General features: G+C 37.5%; 4 protein-coding genes across 7 annotated transcripts in view; 1 reads left to right on the top strand and 3 right to left on the bottom strand.

The window, feature by feature from the left end:
- Positions 1-55: 55 nt before the first annotated feature.
- Positions 56-1,863, bottom strand: LOC128022603 (calcium/calmodulin-dependent protein kinase II inhibitor 2-like). Its single transcript, XM_052610323.1, has 2 exons — positions 1,354-1,863; positions 56-1,027 (listed from the first exon to the last, which is right to left on the bottom strand). Exons 1-2 carry the CDS (start codon positions 1,520-1,522, stop codon positions 963-965), a joined length of 234 nt encoding a protein of 77 aa, XP_052466283.1. The 5' UTR covers positions 1,523-1,863; the 3' UTR covers positions 56-962.
- A 5,388-nt stretch (positions 1,864-7,251) lies between these two features.
- LOC128022845 (trypsin-like) lies at positions 7,252-12,061 on the bottom strand. Its single transcript, XM_052610619.1, has 5 exons — positions 12,013-12,061; positions 11,053-11,212; positions 10,490-10,631; positions 8,435-8,701; positions 7,252-8,068 (listed from the first exon to the last, which is right to left on the bottom strand). The coding sequence occupies exons 1-5, from the start codon at positions 12,059-12,061 to the stop codon at positions 7,874-7,876; spliced, it is 813 nt and encodes a 270-aa protein (XP_052466579.1). The 3' UTR covers positions 7,252-7,873.
- A 5,107-nt stretch (positions 12,062-17,168) lies between these two features.
- Positions 17,169-20,385, top strand: cdab (cytidine deaminase b). The gene is made up of 4 exons (XM_052610321.1): positions 17,169-17,440; positions 18,961-19,072; positions 19,143-19,200; positions 19,293-20,385. The coding sequence occupies exons 1-4, from the start codon at positions 17,269-17,271 to the stop codon at positions 19,428-19,430; spliced, it is 480 nt and encodes a 159-aa protein (XP_052466281.1). The 5' UTR covers positions 17,169-17,268; the 3' UTR covers positions 19,431-20,385.
- The window catches only part of LOC128022592 (dnaJ homolog subfamily C member 16), a 78,551-nt gene continuing 75,050 nt past the window's right edge, over positions 19,792-23,292 (bottom strand). For 3 of the 4 annotated variants that reach the window (XM_052610305.1, XM_052610303.1, XM_052610304.1), the window contains exons 12-15: positions 23,147-23,227; positions 22,842-22,931; positions 22,549-22,719; positions 19,792-21,516 (exon numbers count right to left, since the gene is read on the bottom strand). In XM_052610305.1, coding sequence (XP_052466265.1) covers positions 21,087-21,516; positions 22,549-22,719; positions 22,842-22,931; positions 23,147-23,227 — 772 coding nt within the window. In that variant the 3' untranslated portion in view covers positions 19,792-21,086. The remainder of the gene's footprint in view (positions 21,517-22,548; positions 22,720-22,841; positions 22,932-23,146; positions 23,228-23,292) is intronic. The other variant, XM_052610306.1, reaches the window with a different exon arrangement.

The following is a 23,292-nucleotide window of genomic DNA, read 5'->3' as shown; positions in this document are numbered from 1 at the left end:
AACCGGGCTAAACGGAGCATTATGGATGTGTCAGGAGAGGAAAAAAAGAGCGGAAAGTCTCTATAAATGTTTCTCAAAATCTTTATTTATAGCAGATATTCTGTAGAAATGTTCAGTGAGATAAATACATCATATATTCAAGAAGACGTTCTTGAGGTCTTGAGGTTCGTCATGCATAACTAGAATACATCAAGAGCCCTGTAAACATGACCACCGAATATTAATAAACCTGTGCACGCCAAGAAAGCACAGAAATAGACTTGTTTCTTCTCAGGGTAAATTTGGCACGTCTACAGTTATTATGCGTTTTACACTAATAAGGTCACTGTCCTTAAACTGACATTCCAGATCGAACCGGACATCAAAGTGAATGAAATGAAACGGAGCAGACCACGAGAATCACAGTTAAGCTACATACAAAACATTTATCCAAAGCAAAAGTCACTTCTCGTCGTCGTTCCATATAAAACGGTTGCTCAACCTGGCTTCAACACTGCAAAATATGTATTCAAAGATTTAATAAACAGCCTTTTTTTTTTTTACATATACATAGTGGAACATCTTTAGAGGTCCACTCTGGAAGATAAAGTTGTCGTTGCTAGTATACCATTAACACCACCAGTAGGCTACTGGGTTGAGCGGGAAGATACTGGGTTGATGTTAATGGTATTGTTTGCTCAGCTCAGTCTATCAAATTGCTTCATTAGAACCAAAAAAACTAAACTAAAAGGAGAGTCCGTCTCTTTAATGAGACCAAACCCTGTCATTGCACATATCTCGGAGAATGGTTTGGAAAACACAGTATTCCTTCAAGCCCCCGGGCCGCTCTCAGTCAGTCCCACTGTAAACCCTGGACAATGGAGATTGGGAGATGGAGAGATGAATGTGTGGTGTGCTTGTCGCCAGATGGGATTGTCTTTGGATATACACAAGAGAGAGAGGTTAAGAGTCTTTGGGTCCGTTCACGCCGAGGAGGATTTCTCTGTGCTCTTGTCCAGTGCCTGGCCATCGTTGTCTTCCTCGATGACTGTCAGTGAACAGAGACACTAGGGTTATGATGAGACACCAGCTCACAGATGCTCTATTGTCTCTCGCCACGCACACGCACAAAGATGGAGATTCCATGTTGCCATGAATTTTAATTCATCAGAAATGGCGCAATACATCAAAGCGTCCTATTCGAGAAGCAGAATCAGACAGTTTAAGCTCAAAGCGCGAGGAAACTGATTAGTGGAATCATTCGCCACGCGCTGTTTTCGCGCGTAAAGGGAGAATAGGGAAGCGCAACATGGAATTTCGCATCATCTGCGACACTGTTTGTTCGTGTACTAAACAAAGGCTGTTGTTCGTTACCTCTTTTGCTTCTCCCGATCTGCCCCAGCTTTGGTGGTCGTTTATTCTGGTTGCCACCGAAAAAGTTGTTGGTGTCTTGGAGGCGGCAGGTGAAGGAAAGGTGTTCCTCGTCCCCGTCGTTGCCGTAATGAGTCATTTTGTCCTCGTTATATGGTAATACATCCGACATGCTGTATGAACTGTATGTGTCTGCTGTTGAATCGATAGCGCGAGGTGAGTTTTGTCGAGCGGATCTGTCGCTGTTTACCTCTATCGCACGTGTCTCCGCGAGTGGATGGCGAGGACGCGCGGCGAACGCGTGCAATTCCCTTCGTTCAGCTCGCGCCCACTCCAATTACTCCGAATTTCCCAACGTCGGGAATGCTGGAGATCGCGGAGGAATGCGGCTAATTATCTGCGCTGTTGGGGCTTTTTCGGCGGCTGGAGCGTCGTATGGAAAACCTGAGAAACAAATGCAAATTGGGAAGCGATGCAAAACAAAGATCCCTGATGGAGAATGAACGTCACTGAGGCGCGGGCTTCCGCTCCAGCTCTTTCATCGCAGCTATCGCCAATATTAATCTTTGGTACATGATAATAATAAAAAAATAAGTTTCCTTGTGTCATTCACGAATAAAGATTTCCGAGATTATAAATATTTTATTATTTAATTATAGTTTAAAGCACATTTGTGATCTATTAAAGGTGGTTTTTGTATTCATGTTGATTTCATACATTTTCAAAATTAATTTTATACAACATTTCTGATTTATTGTCTCTAAAAATGCCATGTGGTTTATCTATCAAGCAGTGGCGGCTCCAGACAATTTTGATTGGGGGGGCAATGGGGGGTCCTGGTCTTTTCAAGGGGGGTCTCATGAAAACCAACAAAAAATACAGTGGACATGGCTAATAACTGCATATTTCTGCTACTAAACAACAAAAACACCTTTGCAATGTAAACAAATGACAGGCTACATTTGTTATTCATATCCTTCACACTGCACTTTCATGTCAGGTATATTATGCATTTTTATTGACATTGATATTTTTACATTTATTTCCAGATAGATATTATTGAGTTTACAGGCTAAAGTGGTCTTGCTGTTGTAAACACTGTTGCTATCGTAGAAAAAATATTTGCATCACATTTAAAATCTGAATTGTTTTTATTTTTATAATGATAATTCAGAGAATGAGAAAATCTGAATAAGCCTTACCAGTGTTGTGATAATTATTTTTACGTGTTAAAAATAAATAAGTACTGTAATATAATAAAAGTTTATTCAAATAACATAAAAAAGACCAGACCCCTCGATGCCTGTGAAACTTTTCTCCCTCAAACAGCACGCTAGCGTTACTTCTACACTACAGGCTACACACAGCAATATAAACAACGTATCTGCATGTTCTCACATCACATCGTTCTTGTAAAATAATAATAAGTAAATAAACACCAAAATCACTTCGCTGAGAATGAAACACCACTTACCGGCTGCCACGATGTTGAAAATATCCTCTAGCAATTAAAAAATGCGCGTGCAGCATGAGGAATCTTCCCGGTTGGATGAGGTCGTAGTCAGGTGAACGGTCATCATGTTGGTCATTTTATTTACGGCTAAATTATTATTAATAAATTGTACTAATATTATGATTGGGCGTGGGCAGGCATACACAGAAGTTTATGTTATTACAAAAAAAAATTGAGGAAATTTTGCTTTGACAAAAGGGCACTTAAGGGGCAAAGGAGCAGGTGCTCAAGTGAACCGGTTCTTTCGGACAATTCGATCAAATAAACCAGTTGAAAAAAAAAATGGTTCACCGGTTCTTTTGCGCTCGATGTAATGCCGTCATTGGCGATGATTGCCCTTCATTCAAGCCTTTGGTTTACCCGCGCTTTATAACATTAGCACAGAATCAGTTCAGAATCAATCACCAAAAGAATCAGTTCGGTTCCGATGCGCTCTGTGTCAGTCTGCTTCACGCTGAATCACGCATGCGCAGTTATCATCAGCTCATCGGTTCTCGAATCGGACGCGTCCGACAGAAACGGTTCTCGGTTCAGTGTATGAATAAATGTCGAAATAATAATTATTTATTATTGTTCTGCGTAGTTTGAAGAGAAACATTTTTGGATCTTTATCCCGAATATATATATTTTTTAATCAGGAAGAGGCTGGGGGGTCAAATGGGGGGTCAAGGCATTTTTTGGCAGGGTCTTGAGACCCCCCAAGACCCCCCCTGGCGCCGCCGGTGCTATCAAGTACTGAAACCCTTTCCTCACTCATTGAGTGTGCAAAATCATTATAATGCCTTCAGAAACATTTTTCCAAGTAATTTATTATTGTTATTTATTTATTATTTATTATTATTATTTATTCTTTTTTTAAATATGTGACACCTTAAATCATAAGGATCAAAATTTGGCAAATAATCTACACATAAGTTAATAATACTGAAAATCTACTTCTTAAACAAAACCTTAACATATGCTGGATAATATATATATATATATATATATATATATATATATATATATATAATGAAGAAAAGCCATTATACTGTATAAAACACATACATGGGACTGGATTATTATTAATATACATAATTAAATTTCTTTTTCAGAACAAAATCCTCTTAATTTATTCCAGTTGCTTTCATATGAGCATTCATGGTTTGCAACAAAGACCTAATGCTTATGTTGAGGCTTATTGTATAGTGTATCTCAATCCTGAAATCCTGAAGCACTGCATAGCTTTGATGTCACCCTTATGTAATACATTGTTTGCTCATATGTACACGATCCAAGACATGAACTGTTTAGACTTGTGTGGATTTTATAAATAAAAAAAACTCTTTATGCAACTAATTTAATCACCTATGATCATAAATATCAGATTTACACAATAGTGACACGGAGAGTTTATCAGTGTTTTTAAACTTTCTCTTGCTCTTACATGACTGTGTAAATTAAATAAGCACTGACTCAGTTTAATAACACTGAGAGCCATCTATATTTTGTAAGACCTCATATCTTAGTTGTAGCAAGAGCCCATCTGTTATTTTATTCGGTTATTTTATCCTTATCACATGCTTTTTTCAGTTTAAACCCAACCAAACAGAATAAGATATTAAAACATGGCTTTAATTCACAAGAGAACGCAATATGGGATGATTTCCCCCTCTGTGTATGGGTTTTCGTTTTGTAATATCAGAAGCTGGAGTGATGCTGAACTCATACTGGTACAATCTGGATATATGAGCTGAGGGGGTTTGCTTTTCTGTCCAAGATTTTGAGAGCATAATCTTCTGCAGCAGGCACAGCCATAACCTTTCCAGGATTGAGCAGACGTTGTCACTCCAGTGAAGATGCACTGCTTCCTCCCATCTGTGAATGAGACGCCATTTTGTTCCATTCTATCTGATCTGAATGGCTGAAATGGGGAAAACTGAGAGCCAGTTTGGCTTTGTCTCGGTTTGCTAAAAACCAGTCTGTTTCCTTTGAGAGAGGCCATTTGAATGCTTAGGCTTCAGACAGTTTAATACTGGGAGGAATGGTGGAGAGGAGCTGAGCGTGCTTGAAAATGATGTGTTGACAGACCACAGCTGGGTCTGAGAGTGTGACTGAATCCCAAGATACGGGATGCGTTTCGTCTTCAGTTTTTACCTTCATGTTGTGTTTCCAGTCATTTTTATCCAAAAGAGGATTATTTTTTTTTGTCCTGAAAATTGTCATATTGGACTACAATTCATTTACTGTACTCACACAGTTTATAACACTTTCTACAAAATGTGAATAATTTTGTTTTTTGGGGACGGCCATATGTGCAACAGTTTTGGGAAAATTTACTTTAAAAAAAATGCATTGCAATATTGCGTCACTCCTAAAGTTACTTTTTATGTAATGTAATGCATTAAGTTACTTTTGCGTTACTTTTTCTCATGTGGGGTGGGATTACTTGTTTGATTTTAATATTCAAATTTTCTATTTATGGCCAATGTAAAACTTCTTTCACTGCAAAAGTGTATTAAATAAAGGCCAAAGTATACTTCGGTTACACATAGATGGGGGTCTGCATACAGTGCATAACGCAAATTTAATTTACCATTGATTTCTGTATCCGAGGCACATACTTGCTACGCACAACGCGCATTGACTTGGTTTTGAAAATTCAATAGAAATTTCAAAGTAGAAAAGTAGAAAATTGATGTAGACAATTCAACTAAAAAGAGGGAGAAACATCAGATGCTGCGCTTGTCTGAGGGGGTTATGAGAGAGCCGTAAATTTAGATTAAAAGAGTACAAAGATATTTTTGTCGATCAAAACTACTGGAGAAAAATACATCAGACGCTGGACAAAGATGAGGCTTCCTAGAGCGCATGTGTCGACCGCCTGCATCTGTGCACGCTATCAAATATACTTTGAAAGGCTACACGTTCAACTGTATGCAGTTGATAGTATAAACATACAAAAATGAAAGCTACTTTGTGCTCAAGCCACAGGTTGAAGAAAACGTAAATCGATGCCTGAACAGTAGAGGGCGCAACACATTCTGGATTACATGGGATGCAGGAGAAGAAAGTTCAACACTTTATTCACTTTTATCCAAAACCATTGTTTCTTAAGTATGGTTGAATTGGGTCATTGAAGATCAGCAGGGAAGACTTTGGTTAATAAAATGGGATTAAATACAAAGAGAATACTTGTGTTACATAACATTTAATTATTGCAGTTTTGCATCATATTCTGAGTTTGCATTTCATGTTTTTTTTATTTAATTTGAGGTATACTGAATCTGTTATTGTTTAAGTGAAAGTTCAGATTTAGTCTAGAACTATAATAACCATCATGTTCACACTGCGCACACAACGAGTCTGCACTCACTCCAGATTTCTCTGAACATGTGGACAGGGGAGCTGTCAGCCAATAAATGGGAAAACAAAGTAACTGGTGTTACTTATTTGAAAGAGTTGACCAACACTGCTGGTCAAATATGGCAGGCCTATGAAAAGATTGCTTATAGATCATCAAGAGTGTGAGGTGCTATTGCTTATTATGCTATATTATCACCAAATACTGTATCCAGTAAAGCATTTTTTTAAATCAGGTAAGTTTTGCAGGAACACTATAAGGAAGCACAGCACAAGGTTTAAAAGTTTAGCATTTATCAATAAGTATTGCTTCTCCTGGTGGACCCTGTCAGAACCAAGCTGTGACCCATTTCCACCAGCTGTTAATCTCTATAACCACATAAAGATCTTAAATATATCACAAACAAAATATTTTATGGTACAGAAAATCAAATGAATCTTGTTAGGTTAAAAATATTTACAGTAAGTATCTTGCCATTCACAAGTTCTACTTGTCCTGGCAAATGCATTGGGTCATTTGTCAAATTGTCATTCGCCACCAAAAGCATTGTTCTTGAGTATTTACTTATTTTCGTGTGGCATATTCATTCACAATGCCTTTCCTTCTGGGAACATGCTGTTCTGCGTTTTATTTCCCATGAAACTCTATTCAGAGATCCATTAGATTACTCCTTTACAGCCAAACATGAGCAGCCCTCCTCAAAAACGTCATTATTCCCAAATGACCTGTATTGTTGGTTTCTTTAACCTTTAGCTTAATGTTACCCATTGTTTTTAATTATGTAAGTAATAAATGATGCTCCAGGCACATAAAAGTTGTTATTATCTAAACTGAGCTTTTGGGATGCTTTCATATGATACACACATGAACTGCTGCGAATCATTGTGTGTAGTTCATGCAGGCGATCATCTTACACGTGGTGTCATGTGCAGGCGGTGAAACCAAAAGCTGCTGGAACTGATGCCACCTTCAGAGAAGAGTAATTGCAGACACACCCAATGCTATTAGATGTGAATGCATCCATTGTTGCAAGTACGGTCATCAAACATCAAATCTTTTTACGGCTTCCCAGACACCTCAACTGAACTAAACAAAGGCAAATTTTCAGCCATTGATTTCCATTTAATATCCTTAAGAAAGGGAGACTGTTTATTACTACAACTATATGCACAAACTGATATTAAAACATGTACTGATCAGTCTTCACAACATCACTTTCAGACATTTGTGTGCATTTATCATGCATATTAATAACGTTATTTTAGAGTTAACTGCATTGTAGTTGTAAGAGGCTTGACAAAAGATTTTGATTAATTTGCTTTCCTTTATGGATGTTTCTTCAACTTCTTGGGTCGTTATTGTTGAATTTTTTTTTTAAAGAAGTCTCTTAAGCTTACCAAGGCTGCATTCCTTTGATTGCTGTGCAATAATATTGCAATCAGAGATGATGTTTTCTCTTGTAATATATTTAAAAATGTAATTTATTCCTGTGCAGCCAAGATGAATTTCCTGCATCATTACTCCAAGTCTCCAGTGTCACATGATCCTTCAGAAATCATTCTAATATGCTGATCAGTGTTGATTAATCGACAGTTTAATTAATACTTAATCATTTTTTGGAAACTGATTTTTGTGTTTGTACATTATATGAAAGCAAGCATTGAAGTTTAGTCTTCCCTGCTGAAAAGACCAGCTGACTTAAGGCATCTAGAAAATGTGCTGTAGATGGTCTGGTCAATCCACCTGCGGAACCTGGACACGGCCGTATAAACCCCTGGAAACCTAGGATCCCCACAGCCATTTCCCCAAGAGACCAGGCCGTAAACACGTCCATCACACACCAGCGGCCCTCCAGAGTCCCCCTGGAACATCAGAATGCCAACATCCTTGTATAATGGTGAATGTCAGCCGGTCATTGCAACCCGATCTCACGGCAATTCGTACATTTTTCACAAGGTGGCTTATTCATATGAATTCGTATGACCACACTGGTACAAATTCATACGATTGTTGCCAAATCGTACGTATTTTACGATTTGCACAATTCGTATGAGTTTGTACGAATATCCTACACCTAACCCCGCCCCTAAACCTAACGGTCACTGTGGTCGTATAAAATCGTACGAGTGAGGTCGTACAAATTCGTACGAATAAGCCACCTCGTAAAATACATACGAATTGGTCGTGAGATAGCGTTGGTCATTGTCACAAGTACTTTCCCACACTACCTTACACGCGTCTTTTCCTCCCGTGCTGGACCCCGCGCATATCATGTTTGTTGTGATGTTTCCGCTGAAGGAGTTACTGCTGTTGCATCTGGAGGTGGAGACGATGGGGAGTTTGACCGTACGCAGGGTGAGGGGCGTCAGACCTCCGCTGTGGCTGGTGGAGCCCCACCCAGAAACCCGGCACACCCTGCCCGCCAGCAGCCCTGTGTTCTGTTTGGGGAGCGGGGCGAGGGACACATACCTGTTGAGCTCTATGGGCGCACTGAGCTGAAAGAACCCACATCCAAAGACAGATACACAGATCAGGGTCCATATAAAAGCATCATCTTACTGTATTAAACTCAATATTAAATAACTTACATTTTAGAATTAGTAAGAGTACGTTTTATGATAAAATACTATTTCAGGCTTTCTAAGTGTAACATAATGTTATGTTTAATACAATGTGTTTTACAAAAGCTTTCTGACCCTCCATAGATGGCAACACAACTGAAACATTTTATGGCCCAGAAAGGTAGTGAGGACATAGAATAGTCCATGTCACATCATCGTTATAATTAGTCGTTATTTTTGTTTTGTTTGCACACAAAAACTCATAGCTTCTTAAAACCAGGGTTGACCCTCTGATGTGGCATGGAATATTTTACCTACTACCTTTCTGGGACATAAAACTTTTTAGTTGTGTTGCTGTCTATGGAGGATCAGTAAGCTCTCAGAGTTCATCTAAAATATTTTTATCTGTGTTCTGAAGATTTTGGGGTTTTTGAGGAATTAATGATTGAATTTTCAATGTTTGGGTGAACTATCCTTTTAATAGTTGGTAAATAATAAAAATTGGTAAGTGTGAGCATGATTTCTGAGTGATTTTTTTTTTTACACCAAATCCAGTTGTACATGTTTTTTTGATTTGTCAGCGAAACTTATGTCAAAACCAGAATCTATCGTATTTCTGAGCAGCAAACAATAGGAGCATTGTGTTCCTTAACGAATCAGTGTTTTGAACAAATCTGTTGAATGAATGATTCAATGACTCATTTTTGAAGGATATCACATATGTGAGTAGCTACTTCTTTTGAATAAGTACTTAGTTCATGACCATGAAAGTAAGTAAGTATATTCTATAAAATATAAATGCATGTGAATCAAATTCTGATTTCAGTTGCATTACTTTAATGCCATTCACAAATCCTCACCCATGGCCTCACGGATATTAAAGCATCCACTGAATGCACACTTCATAACCTCTGCAAAAGTTTTAGGTCATCTGGGTAGTTTTTGCATTCTGTTTTATCAATACTGTGAATTCAGACATACTACTCCTTTCACATACTGAAAAGACAACTTTATAGTAAAGAAGTAGGTATATTCAGACACAGCCAGTCACTTGTTTTATTACTGAATGAATCAGTGATTTTGAACAAATCAGTTGAATGAATGATTCAAGATTCAACGCTTGGGCTGCATTCAAATGTATTATTGTATTTTTTTAACGATCATGAAGTAATTACATATTCAATAGAAGTACCTGTTTAAAGAGTATGCATTTGCTGATACAGCCTGACCGAATGATGTCAACTTCCAGCACTTCTGGAACACAGCTTAGCCAATCAAATTCAAGGACTGGAACTAAATGTTATATAATTGGAATACTTGACTCTGATTGGTTGAACAACAGGTTGAGAAAAGTTGAATTATGTAAGGGATAATATATAACCAGTCTGTAAAATAACTTCCTGCCAGATGATCAGAACCTAATGTTTTGAAAATATTTTAATGCATTTATTATTTTTTTTCTATTATCATGTTTAGCTTTGTTGTTTCTTTATGGTTGTAGTAGGTTAGATTCATAACTGAAGCCATGAATACCATAATTGACCAGATTCAAGCATCCAATACTTTTGTTTTGTTTGTATAGCACCTTCCAGACTACAAAGAAATGTCAAATTCTTATAGTTATACCCTCACCTACTTGAGAGTGAAATATTCAGTATTAAATATATCACCCGTTAAGTGAGTGTATATAACTATAAGAGGCAAAGAACCAGAGTGCCGTACCTTTATGAGCATGATATCTGCATTATTGGTGCTCCTGTTGTACTGAGGGTGCGGGACAAGCGACAGAGGCTTGGAGTACTGCTCTGTCCCCTCAAAAACACCTAAAGTATAGTCTCCAGCCACTAACATCATCTGATCCATCCTTAAAGACAAGTAAAACCTGGAATCATATTCGAGCACCACCATACTAAAGCACTCCAAAACAACGTGAATAAATAAATAAAGAGTTAGTTATAAGCTTGATATCTGATAGTTATATTCTTGACATCACTTGTTATACACAGTGACTCTTTGTAGAGGACATGAATTGAAAGACAGTATTTCTCGCTGTTAGCAGCCTCAGCTGTGCCAAGCAGCAGATAAGCCAGCATTCATTAAGTCCCGCACGGTGATGACGGGTCAAGGTTAGCGCGCGTCCTGAGTGCCTGTCTGCTTTACTCTGGCATTCAACTCACCCACGGACTTGGCCATCAAGCTTCCTGCCATACTGCATATCATGTAAGTCTCAGAAACAGCCTGTTAGATAGAGAATATATTTAAAGCAAAGGTGAAAAAACACACACCCAATATTGCAATGGGCGGCTGTAAGCACCCAGGACTTGTGGACCAGACATCCGCCACAGAAGTGCTGGCCCTTCGAGCTCTGTATCGACACGATGTATTTGATTGAATTTGGCGACGGGGTATATCCGCCAACAATGCGCCCCTGAACAGAGTCCAGACCTGGAAAACATTATAAAAACATTTAAAACAGCTAAGAACCCAAGGGGACTGTGAAAGGTCTTTTTTAATTGACAGCTGACAAATTCAAACTTGGCACCCTGTCTGTTAAATAAAGGTCACGTTTCACGATATTCACCAAAGGAAAAAACAAAAACAAAAACAAAAAATGAATATATATATATACAATCTAGCACCCAGTTTTTATTTTCTTGTTGGTTACATATAGTTTGAAAAACGTATATAATTTCAAAACAATTTAAACGTACTGACACTAATTTTTGTAATGCGGCGTAACTAACAAGTAATGAATATGAACATATTTCTTAAACACATGTGAGTGTACATATCATATTTCTAAAGACATAAATATATAGAATTTCAGATATTGGACATTTACATACAAAAGGGTCAAAATTGACTGATATTTTGAGAGACATTATTCATTAGTCCTCTCTATAATATACTGTATAATATTTTATTAATAATTCAAAGGCTGGCTAAATCAATCAATCAATCAATCAATCAATCAATCAATCAATCAATCAATCAGTGATGCTTGCTTATTATTATTTGACAAACCGTTGTAATACAAGTATATACTTAAAAAATCACCATTTGTTAGTTTTTTTTTCAATAGGTGAGGACAGTTGTATCATTCAGACTTTTTTCTACTTTATGTCGGATTATGTCTAAAAAAAATACAAAATTTTGAGTCAAAAGTAAATCTTATGCCTTGTTGGAAAGCTAGAGCTGTAGGCGAAACCACAAAAATAGCTCCTGATATTATTCAGTATACTTACAGTTGGCTGGGATGAGTCTGAACAGCAGCAGAAAGAGCAGCATGATCATGGCTAATGTGAGCGAGTAAAGCAGTTCTGACTCTGACTCTAGTCTATATCTAGCAAACCCCTCCACAAGGGATGAGGAAATCACATCAGCACGGTTCCTCAGGTTTCCATAGTTCTGATTTCAGTATTCATGGGGTGCTATGAATCAAACAATGTTTGATTCAGCTGAAGAAGTTGGTCTTTCAGCAGCGTTGCCCTCTCTGACCTTCTCATAACACATAATGTGTTCTCACTGGATCACTTCAAAGTAATGACCATGTGTCTGATAAGCCTCCCCAACTCTGAATGTGATAATTAATCAGTCCCTTGTTAAAACTGCTAATGTGATGTAAATATAATGCTAATATGGAACCAATCTTAAAGGCCTCAAATAAGAATCTTCTACAGGTATGTTCACACCAGAATAACTATAACTATAGCGATAATGATATTAGCGTTGTTCAAAACAGCTGACAATAACACTCTCTTCATTGTCATTTGCCACTTTACATCTTTGCGCTCTTCAAAGTTGGGTGGATTCTGATTGGTTATCAATGTTTCATCAAAATAGTTTCATGAGAGATCCCACTGCTATGAGTCGTTATCATTGTAGTTGTAATGTGGACTTCCCTATTTTCATAGATTTTTATAATGATAATGTAAACTTTATTATTTTAATTATTATTTAAGTACCATCCCTGGTGTGAACGCCCCTTAAGAATCAAGATACAAAATGGTATTCTGAAAACTAAACTTTCAGTTTTACATCATTTGATTTTAGGAGGATTCATAGAGCCTCAGCAAACAGTACGACACCCATGCAGTGCTGTTTGTTAGCATTCATAGCTTTTGTTGGGATATACAGTACACACTGTATCAAGGTCTGGTCAAAAACTTGTTATGGTGATATTTTGTTCTAGTGAATCGAAAGTTGCTATGCTAAGCATGTAGCATGTCCATTACTACATTGGCTAACAATTACACCTGCTTAGAAATGCCTAGCATCCAAAGGGGTCGGACAAAATTATGTGAACCCTTGGGAAATAGGCAATATTTCTTTATTAAGGCATTCTACCACCATTTGATAGATATTGGTAGACATTCATACTTTTGAAGAGTCGAATGTCTGAACATCAGAACATCTGCCAGTTGCTGCAGAAAGTAATCTGCTTTTTACTCCTCTCTCCAAATCTGGATTGACAATATTCAAGTCAAGTGATTGATCTGGCCAGGGCAGATTTTTTAGACACACATTTTCACTGTTCTGACCAATAGAGAGCTGCTTGGGTTGAAAGTGACTTTGTGAGATAATAGACCTGCAAGCTGCACCTTAAACGTAATCCATCATCTCCTCTATAAGCGACTTCCAAACATTTTCTCCATTGGATTTTATTTAGGATGCAGTACCACACATTTAACAAGAGCATTTTGTTTCAGAGATACACGCCATGTTTCTGTAACTGCCTGCGTCAAGTGAAAGAGAACAACAATAACATGCTCTGGATAACAGATTATGAGTTACATACAATAAAGACAATGCAGCACCAGTAATAAGAATTTCATATTTGGGGTCTCATTTAATGGAGAGAAGACACATTTACATTATTTTTCTAATCAAATTGCAAGAGGCACTATGAGAATACAGATTCATTACATTCAAGGTGGGACTTCAGATAAATGGCAAATGCATCCTTCTAGTTAGAGCTCTCCCCTGAGGATATAGACGTGCATTTATACAGTAAAGCGATCTGGTCTGCAGCTGCTTTGGTTAACCACCACCCTGCTGCCCTTTCCACCCAATTTCACCGTCACTCGATATCCTATTCTCTGACAAACCATTTTGTCAGATGAGAGAGTCTATAGGTATTTGATTTCCCTTAGAGAGCAGCGCACTGTATGAATCAAAGGCAAGGTCTTAGACATGATAGCATCAAACAAGAGGAGGCCAGCTCAGATACTGAGAGCTTTTAGGTCAGCCCAAGTCCTGGCGTGTTACTGTTTGTGTTCCTGTGAATAGTTAGTGTACAAACAAGACAATATAAACTTAGGGACTGATGTGGCTACACTATAAAATCAGCGGCTTCTACCCCACGTGTGGACTCTGCATCGTCACCAGCAAGTGATCCAATTTTTTTGTCCACTTCAGCACTGAGCTTGTATTGCTGTCCTCAGTGCCGCAGAAAAGAGCTGGAACGGAGATGAAGGGAAACTGGGGCTGGGGCTTATTTTAACTGTCCCATCCAGTTTTCTGGAGGCCCACCTACAATAAAAATCCTGGCACGGCTAGTGCTTAGTACCAACTGAGCATCATTTAAACACCACAGCCTACCTGAGTATTGTTGCTGACCATGTCCTTCCCTTTATGACTACAGTGTACCCATCTTCTGATAATGCACCATGACACAAAGCTCAAATCATCTTAGACTGGTTTCTTGAACATGACAATGGATTTAAATCCACCTAAACAAAACCTTTTTTGGTTTTAGTTTTTACCTTTTATTCCAGCAGAGTAATCTGTTGTTGGAAACTCCCTGTGACATTAATTCAGTATCTGACCATCCATCATGGAAAATGTGATGGTTTTTTACCACAGCTGTTTGTATTTGTTTCCCCTCTGACCTCCAAACGTCCTCTGTGTTTTAGAGTAGACCCCTCCAACATGAAGAAATGCCTTGAATACACCTTGCTCCTCATCATCTCTACGCTTCACAGTAAAGCACAGCATTACCAGAGTAACTCACAGCGCTCTCTTCTAAACATAACACATATGTAACAGGAAGTTGCTCCACATGACTGAAAGCCAGTGTTTATCTAGCACATACCAGGCCACGCTTTATCATTATTCTCTTCATTTACAGACTCGCTGCAGCAGAGAATCATTGGAGGACAGGAAGTTGAGCCCTCATCCACCAGGCCTCTATCCATTACAACAACTACCATTACTGCGGAGGAACACTCATTCAACGGCTGTGGGTGGTTACTGCTGCCCACTGCTGGAGACTTCAGTCACAATTCACCTTTATTGATAAGGAACTGCTACTACAGTATTTGAGGTCGGCCGAATCCTTCCACTGACTGTACTGGTGTGATAATGTTGGGATCTGCTGTCCGTTCACAGGAGCTATTCAATCAAAGTGGTTTTGGGTGAACATAACCTCTCCAGTGTAGAGGGTGTTGAGCAGCTGTTCAGTGTGTCCAGGGTTCTGGTGTATTACATGTACAGTTACAGGACATTTGATAGTGACATATGCTCTTGAAAGTAAGTTCATCAAGCATGATATATATAAATATTGCACCCATTTTAATAAGTATATGTTTGTTTATCCTATCCCAGCTAGGAAGTAACAAAAATATGTGCTAACAGCAAATGCATAGTAAAAATATTGGTTGAACTTTATTTTACAGTACGTGTACTTAAATGTACTTATAGTGTACTTACAGTGTATTTATCTAAGAAAGTTCTGGTAATACAAGGTAACTACATGGGGTAGGGTTAGGTTTAGGGGTAGGTTCAGGGTTAGTAGTTATTACATAGTTATTCTAATTACTATAATAAGTACATAGTATGTAGATAAGGAACAGGAGTGTAAAATAAAGTGCTACCAAAATATTATGTATGTACTTAGTATTACAAGAAAGAAAATAGTATTTGAGTGTGTTACTTGCTGTTTTATATATATATATATATATATATATATATATATATATATATATATATATATATATATATGTATGTATGTATGTATGTATGTATGTATGTATGTATGTATGTATGTATATAAAACAGCAAGTAACACACTTTAGAAATCAATCTAATATGCATCATTGTTGCCAAAAAACTATAGCTCTCTGGTTATTATCAGTGCTGAATTATCGGTCCTTGATTCTGATTGGTTGAGCCGTGTTCGATGCTGTTGTAAATGACTCTACAGACATACACCTTTGTTTACTTCTGTTGCTCAGCAACCACTTTGTTGGAACCACAACTGTTTCTGAGGAACTACATTGTTTGGTGGAAGAATACAGAGTTTATTAATATCACTACACTTTATTTGCTCTGTTTTATTCTGTGAAACCTTTATAAGAGGTTTTATATCACCGCTTCATGTCATGCCTAACAATGCAGCTTAGCTGTTTTAAATTCACTGTAAACCACAGCTTCTTGGGGCTTATTGCTTTATTATAACATTTGCCGTATTCATTCATTGTTGGATCTGTGCATTAGTAGGAAAAGCCTGCAGAGCTCAATGTCAACATTCAGCCAGCGGTGCTTTACAAGGAGGCACGTTTTGCATGGTGAGCGGCTGGGGCATCACTCAGGTCTACAGTCAGTCCCTGAACTGAACTGCCACACCATAGAAATGACACCAGACGGTCAGAAAGACCCAGCGGTCAGTGTCTGTTAGATAAGATAAATACCAGCATCGAAACTTGTTTTATTCTGTTACGTTCTCAAACAAGGATGCTCAATTTATGAGTAGAGCAGGTTTTGGATATCACACTGCAAAAATGATTTTCTTACATAGTTTAATATTTTTGTCTGGTTTTCCAGTACAAATACCTAAACGTTTCTCAATCGAGATACATTTAAGCAAAATGAAAAAATATCTGCCAATAACTTGTTTTTTTTTATTTTCTTGCCCCATTGACAGATACATTAAAAAATAAAAAATAACTGAAATGTTGATACATTTTTTCAGAAAATAAGACTTGATGTCTTAAATCATTTTGCTTCTTAAGGAAATGTATCTTCATTTAAGAATATTATGATATTAGTACTAGAATTTGTGGTTAAACTCATATTTATGTAGGTGTAAAATCAATTTCTAACCAACTTAAATAGTCATCTTGATAAAAAAAAGATCAGAAGATTATAAAATAATAAATCAAATATGTTCCCAGCTTACTATTGCTGTTAGCCTATAAATCTCCAGCAGTCTGATGTGAGAAGGAAATGCTTTTTCATTATTATTCCACTGTGTTATAGTGACCTTTATACCTCGGCCTCACTGTCTCTCGTCATGGCTAAGGGAAAGGTTGCTAATTTGCCTCTGACTGGAAATTACATAACTTTGCAGCATGACAGCATCACACAAATCAAACACAACAACAGGGAGGTGGGAGAACTGGGAAAAGGGATTGGATGCCGGATCTGGAAAAAACTGAGTCACAGGCAAGTCTGTTGAGCCGCAGAAACACAACACATAGCTTACACAACAGCACAGCAACATGGGAGATCAACAGATGAGAAGCGAGCGTATTAATGGGCTGAATGAGCACTTGTCTGGAATTAAAGAGTTGATCTGGAAATCCCTAGAGGCCAGGAAATTTGCCTACTGCCCCTACAGCAAGTTCAGAGTCGGGGCGGCACTCCTGACACACGACGGGACGGTTTTCACAGGTGAGCAAAGGCTTGAAATGCACCGCAAAGGTCTTAAGGTTGTGTCAATATCAGAGAGTTTCTGGTTGTGTAAGAAACATCAAACGCTGTAACACGTTTTTGAATAATGCGTGAATAATGTATGAAGTGTGCTCAGTTTGTCGGCAAATTCACATAAAAGCTTGTTAAACCATTACATACCAACAGGAGGAAGAATAAAAGCAGGTAACACTTTTGAAACATTAATGAGAGTTAACACATGCTTTATGAGTCCGTATTAAGCGTCTCTCGAATCTGATTGGCCAGTCGTTACAATCAGCAGTCAGGTATTTCCTGAGTTTAACTGTTAGTGCTGTCAGTCATCTCATGTGGGAAACTGAATCGTCCTGTCTCTCTATCACACTGCTCTCTTTTCATTCAAACACATTCTTGCACCTCGGCTATCGTAGGCTGTAATAGGCCATTATGAAAATAATGTTGCAATGTACATCTTGTTGCTAGACAATTTGTTTTGTATATTTTGATGCATTATTTTCTCTTAGTGGAAGCCAATTTACAAGTAAAATTACATGTAATATTTCTGTGTGTGTATATATATATATATATATATATATATATATATATATATATATATATATATATATATATATATAAACACACATACACAACAAGGGTCAATATATTTGTTAAAATATGTTTAAAAAATATATTAATGTAAATATTTTTCCTAGCAATTATATTTTTGAACATTTACATTTTAATACATATTTTTTTTAAACCATTTAAAATGTATTTATTAAAACTCAAATATATAGTTTGCCCTCTATATTTCAAATTCCAAGAAAATACGTTCACTCATGTCATATGCTCCTGAAATACATTTGAGTATATTTTGAAATAAATTTGAGTACTTGAGGGTTGAAAGCAAATATATTTAAATTTAAAAAATATAGTTTTGAACATTGAGTTTTACAACATATATGTAGCATAAATGTTAAATATATTTTGGCCAGAAGAAACAAAAGGAGTATGGAATAAGTCTATAAAAACAGAACAAAACTATGTATTATGGTATATATATATATATATATATATATATATATATATATATATATATATATATATATATATATATATATATTTAAAAGAAATACACAGTTCTATTGATCTGAACAGGCTAATGCTCAGGTTAACTACTGATAACTCTTTGATCCGATTATGCAATGCAGTTATTTATTGCTCTTCTTCAAGTGACACAGCCTTGAACTGAGGTGAAGCAGCACTTAGTGTTCTTCAGTGACCATATCACACACACAACAGTGGCACGAGAGAGGAAGTTTTTGTCGTCACAAAGAGTAAATAAAACTTAGCCCTGCATGACCTGACAGGCCTCTTCCAGACCAGCCAATAGAAATCGAACTCGGTACAAACACCAGTGCCAGATGTACCCGACATAATATTTACTTGTCTTGCTTACAGTGTGATGTAACATACTTGGATATTTACACTCTCGTTTAAACGTCATTATTTCTCTACACAAGGCTGTAATGTGGAAAACGCGTGCTTCTGCTTGGGCATCTGTGCTGAGAAAACTGCCATCTCTAAGGCCGTCTCACATGGCTACAGGGATTTCAAAGCCATTGCTATCGCAAGGTAAATTTCTCTTGCATTCAACAGGCCATCTAGTGGTTGAATAACATTTCTAACCAACTCCATCTTTTAGTGATATGTGTGAGCAGTTCGTTTCTCCCTGTGGAGGCTGCAGGCAATTCATGAGAGAGGCAAGTTTCATTTACCACAGTCTTTCATGTCATTGAAACATCAGCATACTCAAGTTTCATTAAACATGTTATTTTGGTTTTCACCTAAACAGTTCGGGGCAAACTGGGACGTGTATTTGTCCAAACCTGACGGTTCCTATGTGGAGATGACTGTTGAGGAACTGCTGCCTGCGTCTTTCGGTCCAGAGGATTTAAAAATGAAGAAAGTGAATATTCGGAACGAGGTTTAGACGATAAACTCTTTGTAGTTTCAGTTGCACTGTGTAGACAGAAAAAGGTTTAAGTGGATTAATGGTGTTTAATTCAGTGTTGGGGTAACGCATTACAAGTAACGCGAGTTACGAAATCAGATTACTTTTTTAAAGTAACTAGTAAAGTAACGCATTACTTTTTAGTTTACAAGAAAATATCGGAGTTACTTTTTCAAAAAAAGTAATGCCAGTTACTTTGTTTTCCCATTTATTGACCGACAAGTCTCCTGTTCCAAATATTGGGAGGAATCGGAAGTACAGAGGCGTTGTGTGCTCTGTGAACATGATGTTGTTCTAGACTAAATATGGATGTGCATTAATTCATCCCACTTGCACAAAAAAAAAGCAAAAAAAAGGATTTATTATTTATCACAATGAATTGACACTCAGAATATGATGCAAACCTACAATAGGTTAACACAAATGTATCTAATCCAATTTTATTAAATAATGTCTTTGCTGCTCACCTTTGATGATCCAGTTCAACCATGCTAATAAGCAAAATTGATAAACTAACAATTGTGCTTCATATTGCTGAAGAGTATTGAACCTTCTTCTGCTTTCTGCTGTACAGGCGTGAATTCAAATTTCCTTCAGCCTGAGGTTTATTCATTAAACGTTTTGGTATGAAAGGGCTTTTACATTTGCCAGAAATAGAACTTCTTATATTAAAAACAATTAAGCTCATATTTAAAAAGGAATGTTAAAGTAAAGTAACATAACATACTTTCCATACAAAAGAAATGTAATTAGTTACTTTTTTAGGGAGCAATGCAACATTGTAATGCATTACTTTTAAACATTAACTTTCCCCAACACTGTGTTTAATAATGTGTTACTGTAAGGAATGTTGTATGAAAGTGTGTAAATTGTAAAAAAACATATATATATATATATATTTTAAATAAATACAGTCAAGTTGCAACAGTACAAATTTTGTTATTCTTAAACAATGCACAACAAAAATAATAAAAGAAAATGGCAACTGATGATATATATATAGAGACATATAGATATATAGAGACATTTTAACATAGTGATAATTCACTAATATCTTCTCAAGTTGTCAAAAATGTAATTTTTTTCATGCAGCACGGTTTAGTAAATTGGTAGTTGGGAGATTTTGCATAAGTAGACTGACTAAACCTTTTTCACACACACTTTTTTCTAATTCCTATTATCCAAATAGTGACTGTGACTGGAAAAGGCAAAAAGGTAATCTTAATACGAACTGCTTCTGAAACCTGGGCTGTTTATTGAATTCTCAGGACCCTGGATGCAATTATAAGGACAGGCCATAGCTGCCACATACCCAGCAGTGTAAAGACACATTTAGCCCTGTCTGAAGCTACACAGAGTGGCTGTATCTGGGTATAGGCATCCATACAGTAATGAAACAACCATACTAACAAAAAGACAATGTACGTTACAGAAAGAAAGGAGTTTTGCCCCTAAAGCAGCCGACGAGCACATGGTGCTCTAAATAAAGACACCCTCTACTCATTACCAGTGCATTTTACTGAATAACTTAATGTCTTTTAAAAGTAACTAAGTCATTTGGATCACAAAGATGTTGAGTATTCAACACCTTTCACATCAGTACAGCAGAGGATCCCGTGAGGACAAACGCGAGTCTTATTTCTGCGCTGTTATGGTGTCCAGACCGGGCCAGGCCGGAACGTAGTGCCTTGGTAGAGTTCCTTCCATCAGCCTCTCCATCCACAGACCCAGTCGGTCCAGTTTGTGGTGGATCTCCAGAGTGGTGGCCTTCTGTCGGGAACTTGACCGGGATCTCGAGGCTTTCCTTGCATCCTCGTCGGACCACCTACTACATTCGGCTTCCTCCCCTGTGAAGACAGGTCTGAATAAGCAGAAATACTTCTTGTGGCCGTTGAGCGCCAGGATGTGGCCAGTGTAGTCTGATTTGTTGGAGGTGGAGTCCTCCTCTTCTTCCTCTTTGTCCAAGCAGTCTGACGGCCTGGCGTCGGGAGCCGACTCCATGAGGGAATCCATCCATTGGCCGTGCTTGTCCACATTTAAAAAGGAGTAGTGAAGAGTCTGAGACCTGCGGGAGGAAGTAGGGATGAGTGTTTCCTTTGGATTTGTTTGTTGCAAGATATAAGTTAAAGGCAAAGTGAGTTCAACACAGCTTCTTGGAGATCTAATTTCTTTCAGTGTTTAATTCCATGTAATGTAATGCTACTTTCCAGACTTGGAAATAGGAACAAATGGACATTCAATGTTCTTTTTCCCCAAGTGGAGGGGAGAGAATTCCAGATTGAGTTGTCTGGAGTGCATCATGACTGGAAATCAGAATCCTGCGATTTCTAACTTGTAAATGACATCTTGAATGCTACTGAAGTTCAGACGACTGATCCCTTAAAAACGTTCCATTGGTTGTTCCAAGTGAAGGTGGAAGAATTCTGGGTTAAGCCGTTTCGGAATGCTGCATGACTAACAACATTTTAAGAGGGAAATTTAAAATTTCAAAAAATTTAGATTTTGCCTGCAAAACTAGGGTTTATGGTTGAGGTCTGCAATCAAGATTGTACCTGAATACCTGATAGTATGTAAAAATAAAATATGAAGTTCCTCAAATTTATTTTAGGCTTTTAAGGTGCAGAATGCTGTTTGTGTTGTTGATCTATTCAGCAACAAATATAAACAGTTTACAGACGATTGCGCATTGCAAGTACTTTGGGTTTACGAAAACTATAATACCTTCTAACTATTAGAAGTTTGGAATATTCAGATTATTTCAAGTGAACCCAAGCTGTATTTACTGAAAGCACTGGAAGCCCAAGGAGATCGTAGAAAACCACTGGTGCCAGTGTTCTCTGGGATCTACTGAGGCTCATAATGTTTTTGGGAAATGCAGCTATCGCAGATTTGGACTAAAGTCTAATGTCTTTGGCTTGGGTTCAGTTGTCTAAATTTGAATGGGAGATGCTGAATGCTAGCATTGTTTTGCATGTGTGCTAAGCGTCAAGTGGCCTTCTATGTTAAGAAGTTGAACGGACGACAGCCTAAACTCTGTAAGAAGATTGATCTCCGGAAACAGGCTTTAGCATCTTCTCAAAGCTCCCACAGGCCTCACCCTGAGAACGAAAACACTTCTTTGGCAAACTTCCGGAGCAGTACTTGCTTAGAAGCATCAGTAAGGATCAGCACAACGTTGATGTGGCCAGGCTTTAACCTGACTAAGTTACTCATGTAGGTGATGTCCGTGAGCTCGGTCACTTCCACAAAATTCTTCTTAGGTGGACGACTGTAACAGGAAAACCAACACTCAGCGATTCAGCTACTGAACATCTGAACACATCCATGATCTCAAAATCTCTATTTGACTTGCTGTTATTATAGTTTATTATCAAGTAAGCAGTGCCTCACGTTGAAGCGCTCTCTTGTCTTGGAGAGCTCTCTGCTGTCTTTGGTGACTCGGTGGCCTTTTGTTTGGCTGGTTTGTCTTCCTCAGCATCACTGTTCGATCGGTCAATCAATCAATCAATAAATCAATCAATCAATCAAATCAAGAACTTTCCTTACAAAGGCAATATTATATACTGTATATATATATATATATATATATATATATATATATATATATATATATATATATATATATAAATAAATAATACATATCTATAGATATAAACACACACACACACACACACACACACACAATTCTGTCCTACCTGAAGGCCTGAATGATTACAGTCCCAAACAGAATGAAAAGAGCTGAGAAGATCAGAGACAGTACGGGCATCATCTCTCGCCTGGGGGAAGCAGAACATGACAAGCGTATATATATATATATATATATATATATATATATATATAT

The sequence above is a fragment of the Carassius gibelio genome, chromosome A11, assembly GCF_023724105.1.
Source record: "Carassius gibelio isolate Cgi1373 ecotype wild population from Czech Republic chromosome A11, carGib1.2-hapl.c, whole genome shotgun sequence".
NCBI lineage: Eukaryota > Metazoa > Chordata > Actinopteri > Cypriniformes > Cyprinidae > Carassius > Carassius gibelio.
This window is presented reverse-complemented; position numbering and strand designations above follow the sequence as displayed.

Coding starts and splice junctions, on each gene's coding strand:
- LOC128022603 (XM_052610323.1), bottom strand. CDS start 1,522: ATGTCGGATGTATTACCATATAACGAGGACAAAATGACTCATTACGGC. Junction 1,028..1,353: donor GATCGGGAGAAGCAAAAGAG/GTAACGAACAAC, acceptor GTTCACTGACAG/TCATCGAGGAAGACAACGAT.
- cdab (XM_052610321.1), top strand. CDS start 17,269: ATGGGAGATCAACAGATGAGAAGCGAGCGTATTAATGGGCTGAATGAG. Junction 17,441..18,960: donor CGACGGGACGGTTTTCACAG/GTGAGCAAAGGC, acceptor TCTCTACACAAG/GCTGTAATGTGGAAAACGCG. Junction 19,073..19,142: donor AAAGCCATTGCTATCGCAAG/GTAAATTTCTCT, acceptor TCCATCTTTTAG/TGATATGTGTGAGCAGTTCG.
- LOC128022845 (XM_052610619.1), bottom strand. CDS start 12,061: ATGATCATGCTGCTCTTTCTGCTGCTGTTCAGACTCATCCCAGCCAAC. Junction 8,702..10,489: donor CAGATATCATGCTCATAAAG/GTACGGCACTCT, acceptor GGGTTCTTTCAG/CTCAGTGCGCCCATAGAGCT. Junction 8,069..8,434: donor GAGGAAAAGACGCGTGTAAG/GTAGTGTGGGAA, acceptor CTGATGTTCCAG/GGGGACTCTGGAGGGCCGCT.